The sequence below is a fragment of the Dipodomys ordii genome, unplaced genomic scaffold (genome assembly GCF_000151885.1).
Source record: "Dipodomys ordii isolate 6190 unplaced genomic scaffold, Dord_2.0 Scaffold238, whole genome shotgun sequence".
In the NCBI taxonomy this organism is placed as follows: domain Eukaryota; kingdom Metazoa; phylum Chordata; class Mammalia; order Rodentia; family Heteromyidae; genus Dipodomys; species Dipodomys ordii.
In genome coordinates, this window is record NW_012267454.1 from 265,879 (window position 1) to 275,719 (window position 9,841).

The 9,841-nt window shown below is 51.5% G+C and overlaps 1 protein-coding gene across 1 annotated transcript; it reads left to right on the top strand.

Moving 5' to 3' along the window:
• Positions 1–1,192: 1,192 nt before the first annotated feature.
• LOC106000786 (olfactory receptor 6B2) lies at positions 1,193–2,168 on the top strand. Its single transcript, XM_013036024.1, has one exon. The coding sequence runs from the start codon at positions 1,227–1,229 to the stop codon at positions 2,166–2,168; it is 942 nt and encodes a 313-aa protein (XP_012891478.1). The 5' UTR covers positions 1,193–1,226.
• The last annotated feature ends 7,673 nt before the right edge of the window (positions 2,169–9,841 follow it).

Below are 9,841 nucleotides of genomic sequence, written 5' to 3' on the forward strand. Positions count from 1 at the left end.
ATTCTACTTTATTTTTTATTTCTCCATTTTCTGCTTGGTCATTTCTAAAAACTTCTTCCTCATTGTTGAAGCCTTGTTATAGGATTTTTAAAACCCTGTTTACATCAGTGATATATTTATTTGTATTTTCCTTAATCTTCTTTAACTGGGTGGCTGCTTTTTCCTTTGCCTCCTTTTGGACTTCATTTAGCTTCTTGCTTGTGTTCTCAATGAATTCTTCCATTATTCTATTGTTTCTCTTGTATATGCTTTCTATCTTTTCATGAATTGAATTTATCAACAATGTTTTTTAATACATCTTGTGAAGTCTACTAAGTCCTTAATGGTCTGCTCTGTAGTCTGGTTCTTTTCAGTGAATATTGTACTTCCATAACTGGGCATATTACTACTAGTTCTGTGGTGTGTTTGACCCATTCGATATCATTTTGATTTTAACTTCTATGAATCAGTGACCTTCCTAAAAGATTGTTCTTTGCATTCTTGGCTGGCTAGGTGGACAATGATTAGATCCTCCATCTAGATTTACTTATGTGAGTTCAAGGTTTGTAGATATTGTTGAGTGAAGAAATAGAGTTGTCATGTAGTGTAGCTGTGCTGTTAATCTATATCTTTAAGGTGGAAAATTGCCATCACAAGGCATAACCACTGTCCCACAGAGGTAGGGTAACCCCTCTCTACTCACATCCCTGGGGACATAGGGTGGCCTCTCTCCACTCACCCTTCCAAGGAGGTGGGATGCTCATCTGTATCAGCATGCATGGTACTTTGCATTACATGACATCACAGCAGGGACCAAATGCCAGCCTTCCACCCCTAACTCAAGGAAATTTGTAAATAAAATGGTTCCGTGGTGCTAAAGTAGGTATTGGTAGTGGCTACAGAGTACAAGGCGGGTCTTTCTTGGGAGATAAAACCAAGACCCCAGCAACAGAGCAGAGCCAGCTTCCTGTTCTACTGGCTGTGCCCAGCCCTCTGATTACATTCTGGAGTCTGCTCCCTGGCCTGGCCTTCATGCTCCTTCCCTCTTCTTCATTATAGCTGACTCGAGCACTCAGGACGTTGCTGGGTAAGCCTGGCCTAGGTGAATTGAGAGATTCCCCTGTGGCTTGTGAGGGCCAGGTGTACCATCTGTGTGCTGCGCTCACCCCAGGGCCGGCTCCACCTTCTCCCCTCAGCTGTCCTCTGGCCTTTCCACTTTCTTGTTGGTCTTTTGCAGGCACAGAAGGATGAGGGGGGAGAACATCACCAGGGTCAGCACCTTCATCCTGCTGGGCTTCCCCACGGCCCCCAGGCTGCAGCTCCTGCTCTTCCTCCTCTTCCTGCTCGCCTACCTCTTTGTGCTGGTGGAGAACCTGGCCATCATCCTCACTGTCTGGAGCAGCACCTCCCTCCACAGGCCCATGTACTACTTCCTGGGATCCTTGTCTTTCCTAGAGATCTGGTACGTTTCAGATATCATCCCCAAGATGCTGGATGGCTTCCTCCTGCAGCGCAAACACATTTCTTTTGTCGGGTGCATGACCCAGCTCTACTTCTTCATCTCCCTGGTGTGCACCGAGTGTGTGCTCCTGGCCTCCATGGCCTACGACCGCTATGTGGCCATCTGCCACCCCCTGCGCTACCAGGTCATCATGACCACGGGGCTCTGTGTCCAGCTGGTGGCCTTCTCCTTTGCCAGCAGCTTCACTGTCTCTGTGATCAAGGTCTACTTCATCTCCAGTGCCACGTTCTGTGGCTCCAATGTCCTGAACCACTTCTTCTGTGACATTTCACCCATCCTCAAGCTGGCCTGCACGGATTTCTCCACGGCTGAGCTGGTGGACTTCATTCTGGCCTTCATCATCCTGGTGTTCCCGCTTGTGGCCACCATCCTGTCCTATGGACACATCACCCTGGCAGTTCTGCGCATCCCCTCAGCCACAGGCCGCTGGAGAGCCTTTTCCACCTGCGCCTCCCACCTCACTGTTGTAACCATCTTCTATGTGGCCATGATTTTCATATATGTTCGTCCCCAGGCCATTGACACACGTAGCTCCAACAAGCTCATTTCTGCAGTGTACACTGTCCTGACGCCCATGATAAACCCCCTGATCTACTGCCTGAGAAACACGGAGTTCAAGGAAGCCTTGAGGAAGGCTCTGGGCTTGAGTCACGCTCCTCCGCCATAGAGAACGTGCCTCTGCTTCCTGTAACTTCACTGAGAAGCACCGGGATGTCACCTGCAACTTCACTCATGAGGAGCTGGGCGGGGAATTCCTTGCATTGCTGTAGTGTGCTGCATTCCAGTAAAATTTACTCTCTCATCTCTCTTCTCCCTTCAGTCCTGGAGAGTGGTATCATAGGCGTTGTTGGTCTGATCAGCCCATGGTTTCATTGTTTTCATCTGAGCAAAGCAGGGCTTCTCGAAGTGTAATACATTTTCCTCACCTTTAAAATTAGCAAGCACATTTGAGGAGCGTGGAATGTGCCGGCCATGAGAGATTTACCACTCTCAGTGAGCTTCTGTGTGTTAAAATACTAGAATATTTAACAAATGAGCTACAAGAGTCCCACTGCAAGGTGTGCTGAGAATTGTGACAGTGTGTGGACTTATGTGTGACGTGTGTGTGTGTGTGTGTGTGTGTGTGTGTGTCCTGTTTTGGCTCAAGGCTAGTGCCTCCCCCCTCAAGGCTAACTCCCCCTCCTGCTTTTTGCTGATGAATTGGAGATAAGAGTCTCATGGACTTTCCTGCTCAAGATGTCTTTTAACCAAGATGATCTCAGCCTCCTGAGTAGGATTATAGATGTGAGCTACCACTACCAATACTTGTTTTGACCTGTTTTTAAATCTTCACCCATGACTGAGAGAGAAAAAAAAGAAATCTACACGTCTGGATCTGTGATAGTCCTGAAGAAAACCAGCCTGTACATCCACCTAGGCTGTTTGTCCACCCTGGTCTATGGCCGGTACATTCACCCTGGCCCACAGTCTGTACATCCACTCTTGTCCACAGTCTGGCATCCATGCTGGCCCACAGCCTGGCATCCACCCTTTTCCATGGCCTGTATGTCCACCCTGGCCTACAGTCTGTATGTCCACGCTGGCCCACAGACAGTCAGCTGCTGAGGAAGTATAAAGTGTTTTATTACTGTTTGAGCTGATGGCCTTAGTTGCTCTGTAATGCACAGAGATGCCCAAGCAGAAGTGAGGTAGAGACATGCTAATTAGAGGACATTTGTGGGAAGAAAACAGAAGCAAAGTAGAACGTGATTGGAGGACATCTGTGGGGAAAAAATGAAAGTGAGGTAGAGATGTGCTGACTGGAAAAGGTCAGTAGTTTCCTTACTTGAAAATGGTTGGCATGGGATTGGCTAGAATTGGTAGAGACCCAGCAAGTTGTTGCAATGTGTACACCTGTGTTAGACTTTCCCTGAGTTTATAACCAAGTTTGGTTTCCATTCATTGTTGAGAATTCAGGTATTCAAACAGAGGCCCGAACAGAGGCCTCTTCGGGCCTCCTGTACTTTAACAATGCCCTGCCTTGGGTTAAGCTCTTCATGTGAAGAGCTCAGCCAAAGCCTTTGGCATTGATGTCAGTCTCTGTCTCAGTCATCAATGGATTAGAGTATGGGGGCATGAAAGTTTGATTTAACCCAATCAGGGAAGAAATACACATGATGTTTGGTTTGCTCAGAATTGGCACAAGACCCATGTGAGTGAGCAGAGGGGAAATCCGAGGCTGTGTGCATCCCATCGCGAGTTTCTGCCGGGCTGGTGTGTAGCCGTCGCCCTTCAGGGCAGCTCCCGCCGTCTGAGTGATCCCCTCCGGGAGGGGATCTGGCTGATTACAAAGTCAAATATTCTTTCCAATGTTCAAGTTAATTTCAAACTGAAACATCTGGCAGTCCCATTGATTCCTGCAGTGAGCCCTCCCTGGAGAATCTTATTGGAGTCTTTTCTCATTGGAAGCCATCTTTGTCGGTCCTATTGTACAGGTGGTGCTGGTTTTAGTCGACCCCTTTGGCCTCTGGTCACGCGTGTCCTCACAGAGACTTTGGAGGGAAGACACTTGATGGCAGAAGTGAGTCGGATCAGATAACTAGGTCCAACCCAACAAGGAGAAGGGAGTGGGCAAACCCTCAGGGCTGTTAAAACAAAGTTGATTCCCTAAAACAAGCTCAGATGAGGCTTCTACCAACGTGTCTGCTTCCAACAATTCAGACAAGACTGGGCCACGGAGTTTAACTGTAGGTTACAACAGGTGATGGGCCTGTTTTCTACCACCTTTGTGGTGTTCACACATAAACAGGGCTAGTGTAACCTGAAGTCCTGCAACCGGGGCTTCGGGCTGGCCTGGGACTGGCCCTTGACTGTCCTCCCTAGGAAGGGAGGCCTTGCGCTCTTGCCACACAGTGGGGAAGACGTGAAGGGCAGACGCGGCACCCAGCGCCTGCAGCTTTTATCCTCTCCGGTGCGAAAGACATTTCTTCTGTTGTGAAGTGCTGCATCCCAAGGAATGGGCTTTTTCTTCTTGAAAACTGCAGCCTTTGAAATTTATGAAATCACTTAATCTCAATAAAAATTATTTTAAAATAAAAATAAAGAAAAAGAACTGCAGCCTTTGTGTTGAAGCCTTGTAACCTTTACATGGCCGTTGCTGTGGAAGGTTGATCGAGCCCTTACAGAGCACTAAGTGGAGAGCGACTCTGTTCTAGATCCAAGGCAAAGCTTCACAGCACCGCAGGCCTAGAACACCCAACCAAGTTGGTTCTGGGCCCAAGGAAAAGCTCTTAGAACACCGCAGGTTAGCAAGGCTTGACACAATGTCTGGGGAAAATCATTACAGGCCCAGGTACATGGTTGGTTTTTCCAAGTAAAAGCAAACAAATGCTGCCATGTGTCTGCCATCTGAGCTGGGGTCTCAGCCAGAAGCCGTCTGGAAGCCGGCACACAAGGCTTTAACACTTGGCACTACTGCAAACCTGGGTGTCAACATTTTGTTGATTGTCTATAAATCTTTAACAAATCTCCAACTTTGTTCATTTGTTCAGTTGATAGGATGAGAATGTTACCAAGACACGTATATAGAATTTGAAATCCTAGCTCAATTACATCTTCTACAATTGAACTGTTGAAGTGCTTTGAGCTTTAATGGACATAAAGGAAGGTTGAGCAAAGGTTTGTGATAATCTATTTGGATTTTTTTTTGTTTTTCGGGTTGCTTTTTAATTTTTGTCAGTCGTGGGGCTTGAACTCTGGGCCTGGGCGCTGTCCCTCAGCTCTTCAGCTCAAGGCGAGCGCTCTATCACTTGAGCCACAGCACCACTTCTGGTTTTCTGGTGGTTTATTGGAGATAAGTGTCTCACAGATTTTCCTGCCCGGGCTGGTTTTGAAGTGTGATCCTTAGATCTCAGCCTTCTGAGTAGCTGGGATGACAGGCGTGCCCACCAGCGCCTGGCTCTATTTGGATTTTTGTCGGCTGCCCATTTTTAACCCTTTCTGTATCCATTGAGGAAGATGGGGACCAGTAGCTAGATGAGGTGGCTCTCCTGGAAACTTGTCTGTTTCCCTTTCTCCAGTAGCTGTTCCGTTTATTTGCTCACTCACTCCTCCCTCAGATCACTCATTCGTCCCCGCGTACCACACACAGATGGAGATGCTGAGGGCAAAGCAGTGAACAAACAGAAAACTTACTATCACCCCGAAGTTTACCTTCTATCGATAGAGATGAGAACAGTCCAACCACTCAGAGTGTAATTCAGGGATATATATATAAAAGACAAGCTTTTGAAAACTGGAACCAGCTGGAAAATGGTCCCCAAACCTGTCCATGTCAATCTCTGCCTCTGTGACTGTGGTCTGACCAGAGGATGTGTGGTGAAGGCAGGGGTGTGCAGCAGAGCTGTGCGGTGCACTGTCTGCGGGCCATGCGCACTGCCAGCTTCCTCCTGGAGACACAGAGGGGACCTGGCACTGGGGGGGGGAGGGTGTGGCTGGCATGAGGCAGGAAGCAGAGCGAAGCCGTCACAGGCCAAGGGACCGAAAGCCACCGTCGCTGGCAGAGGCAGGAAGTGGATTCCTCCTGGGCACGGAGGGGTGCCCAGCAGGGCAGAGCTGCGATGTCAGGAAGGCGTGGGCATGGAAGGAGGTGGACGTGAGGACATCCAGAGGGAGCAGCACATCCAGACGCCCGAGAGAGGCTCGGGGACCGGCCCTGCCTGCGGAGCGTGGGCTGGCAGCGGGGAGGAGGGAAACAGGGGAGGAGAGAACAGAAGCTCCACAGCACTGAGCACAGGGCCACTGAGGCAGAGGCAAGCGGCGTGGCCTGCGCGTGGCGGGGCTGGTCCTGGCCTAACTGACTGTCCAGTCCACCGCTGCAGCCTGGTTCCCCCCACCCCCGGAGCCTGGGCGGCTGCTCCTGTGCTCCAGCATCCCCCTCCTCCTGGCCCCTCCCGTGTCCTGCAGGCTCCTGGCCTGGCTCAGCAAGGCTCTCCTGGGACCCTTGCTGGGTGAGGGGTCACCGGGTGACAGGGGACAGCAGTCCCCCTGTGGGGAGCTCCGCAGTTGGCCACTGAGACACTGACCCTGCTAATTGCCAGTGTGGGCAGCTTCAGCGGCAGGAGGAGTAATTGGGCCCAGGAGGCCCCGAGCTCCAGCAGAAGAAGCCAGGGAGCTTCGCCCTCAGGGTCTGAGGGAGTCCGGCTCGCACCAGCCTGCAGCCAAGCATCGCCGGACAGGCAGGATTCACGCCAGCCCTCAGCGCTGCAGGTGCCGCAGCCCTGGGCCGTGAAGCTTCCAGACCCCAGGCAGGACCCAGCCCTGTCCGCAAGGCGGTGGCGTCCTCCGCTGTGACCTGACAGTAGGTCGCGCCTTGGGTCATGGTTGGGCTGGACACGCACCTGTGTGGAAGAGCTGCCATCATAAGGCGAGCTGCGGATGGAGAGGGAGCGATTTCTATGAGTGAGCGTACAAGTGCACAGAGAACCGAAGAGAAAAACTAAGGAGAAGAGGACGCGGCGATGCAAGGAAGAGCCAAGCGAGGAGAGAAATTCTGCACTCTACACCGAAGAAGACAGTTGAGTGGAGAGTAACCCTGATGCTGTCTATTCGCAAAAGTCTAAGGCAAGTGCTGGCACTCTCCTGCCACATTGCATCTTACTTTTAGACAGAGAAAATAATACAAGGAAGAAAAGATATTGGATGTATATCTATAGATAGATATATTCCTCTAACCTGTTATGTCTATCTATCTATCTGGTCTATAACTTGTAATATGTATTACGTATATACATGTCTCCAACAACTCATAAAAAATGAAGCAATCAAAGTGGAGACTTGCAGTCTCTAAACAATGAAGGCAAGAGGAGGTCTCTACTCAGCATGTCAGAGACCAGAGCTGCTCTCTGTGATGCAGGGCCTGTGGGACCCACTGGTCTACAGCCCTCCTGCTAGCCACGGGTGGGGCAGCACAGGGAAGCTCCTCAGCTCAGGGCTCAGGGTTGTCGGGCAGCTACTGTCTGCTGCAGAGTCTTCTGAGAGCACAGGCAGGGTTGGGGGGGAAGCAGGTTTCAGCCGTCTCTCCCCGGGTGGGGCCAGGTCAGGCACCTGGCTTTCCCTTCCCAGGCGCCTTCCTGGCTATGGCAGCTCCAAGAGGCGCTGCTGTCTATGGGCTGCATTTTTTTCAGGACAACTGGACCTTGTTGCTCCCTCGTGCAGGGGCAGGGTTGCACCGTGGCGCATAGCCACGGTGAGGCTGTGTCACCATGGTCTTTTGTGCATAGCCATAGAAGGGGTGGGGAAAGGGCTTGCTTCTTTGCCCTCTTCAAGTACAGCACCCCTTTTCGGGGGAGGATCTGGCCCAGGTGCTCTGGCCCCCCACGGGAGGGGTCCCTAATGGGATCCTCACGGTTCCCGGGGCCCGTGCTGAGCCAGCCAGCAGCGTTCCTGGTGAAGTGGTTCTGTGTCTGGATGTGGCGGTCTCCAGCTCCGGTTCCTACTTTTCTTCCCCCCAGTTGTGGGTCTTGGGTGTGTTGCTGTCCGTGCTGGTGGCACCCGGCACAGCGCACAGTGGGAATCACGCACTGCAGCGCCTCTTCGCTGGCTTCTGCCCTTGTGTGCACGTGGCATAAATTCCTCCTTGCTGGAGCACGTCTCTGTCTGTTTGTGGTTTGATTGGTGTGACTCTCTGAGTCACGTCCAGGACCCTCAATCTCTGTTTTGTCAGAGAGAGCCGGGGCGGATCCCTGTGGTTACTCTGCCACTGCCCCTCTTCCAAAAGAGTTGGGGCTCTTGGGACACCCTCAGCCTTTGGTTCTCTCTTGTTTCTAGCTTCAGGATTCCTTTGGACCTGTGGACATCCTGACCCTCTCCAGCCGCCTGCCCACAGTGAGTGACAGAACTGGGGTGGGGGCTGGAATGGGCCCAGAGCTGGCCCCAGGGTGCTCCCCTCGCCCCCACGATCACCGGCCCAGAGCGCCATTCGGACACACCCGGCCCCGGGGCCTACCTCCAAATCCACGTGGGTTCTGACCCCCGTCCCTTCCCCCTGCGGGGTCCCCTAATAGTACACCCCCTGACAACTGCAGACAGGATGCCAAAGGAGCATGCTGTGGTGTGCTATGGAAAGCAAACCCCACTCCAGGAATCGCCCTGACCCCGCTCTGCCTCAGCTTTATCATGCTTATCTGAGCTGGCTTTCCAGACCCCACTCTAGCCTCTGTCCAGGGAAGGCAGGGATGCCCATGTCACACCTACCATGGTAGCTACTGAGAAGACTGAGATCTTGAGGATCATCCTTTGAAGCCAGCTCACGCAGAAGTCTGTCAGAATTCTTCCCCCAGTGACCAGCAGAAAGTATGGCTAGAAGCATGGCTCAAGTGATAGAGTACCAGCCATGGAAGCAAGCCAAGGAAGCAAGCAAGCCTAGCAAGCCTGGGGCCCTGAGTTCAAACCTAGTACATCCAAAACAAAATAAAATCCCCCTGCTGTCCTGCGCTAGCTAGTCCTGAGAGAAAACATCTAGATTCTAAGGGGGAAGCGCGGGAGCTTGGGTCCAGGTGAATGACAGATGCTCAGACCATACAGCGGGGTCCTAGGTCTAATCTCCTGGCACTGTCTGTGAAGCTGAATGTCCTGTGTGTCAGATGATTAATCTTCATGGAGGTCAGAGAGGCTGGGGGAGGGCAGGAAGAAGATTGCCTGGTTTACTAAAACAAACAAACAAAAAACCAGCAATAGTGTTGAAAGGGGTGACACTGATCAAGATAGATTGTATTCATGAGCTGCTTTGTTAAGTGGCATCTCCTTTGTACCACTACTTAAAGATAATAAAAAAGATCATTGACAGTTAAAAAAAAACCCAGCAGTGTTACCTTGGGCTGCCAGCTGGGTAAAAGTGTGCACGACTTTCAGCCTGCCCTGTCTGCCTGCATTCAGGCTGGAGGTGAGAATGTCTGAGAGAACAGGTTCAGCATGGAGGCCGGAGGCCGGGCCTTCATCCTGCCTTGCCTCTCTTCCTTTCTGGGCCCATGTAAGAAGTCAGAGTTCCTCAACCAAAGACTGTTCAGCAGCGGCTCGAGTGTGTGAGCGTCTTTATGAGAGTGTGTGAGTTCTTGGGAGTACATGTATCCCAGAGTGTATACAGGAGTGTGTACGTATGAGTGTTCTGTGAATGTGGGCAGCGGTGACAGAAAGCCACAGGCTGCTCAGAACAGAAGGCGTGGGGGCCAGTCATAGTTGCTTCTTAGGCTTACAGATCACCACCCTGGGGAGGTGGGGTGACCCTCTCCACTCGCCCACCCAAGAAGCTGGGGTGGCCCCTCTCCACTCACCCCTCCAAGATGGGGTGATTCCTTTCCACTC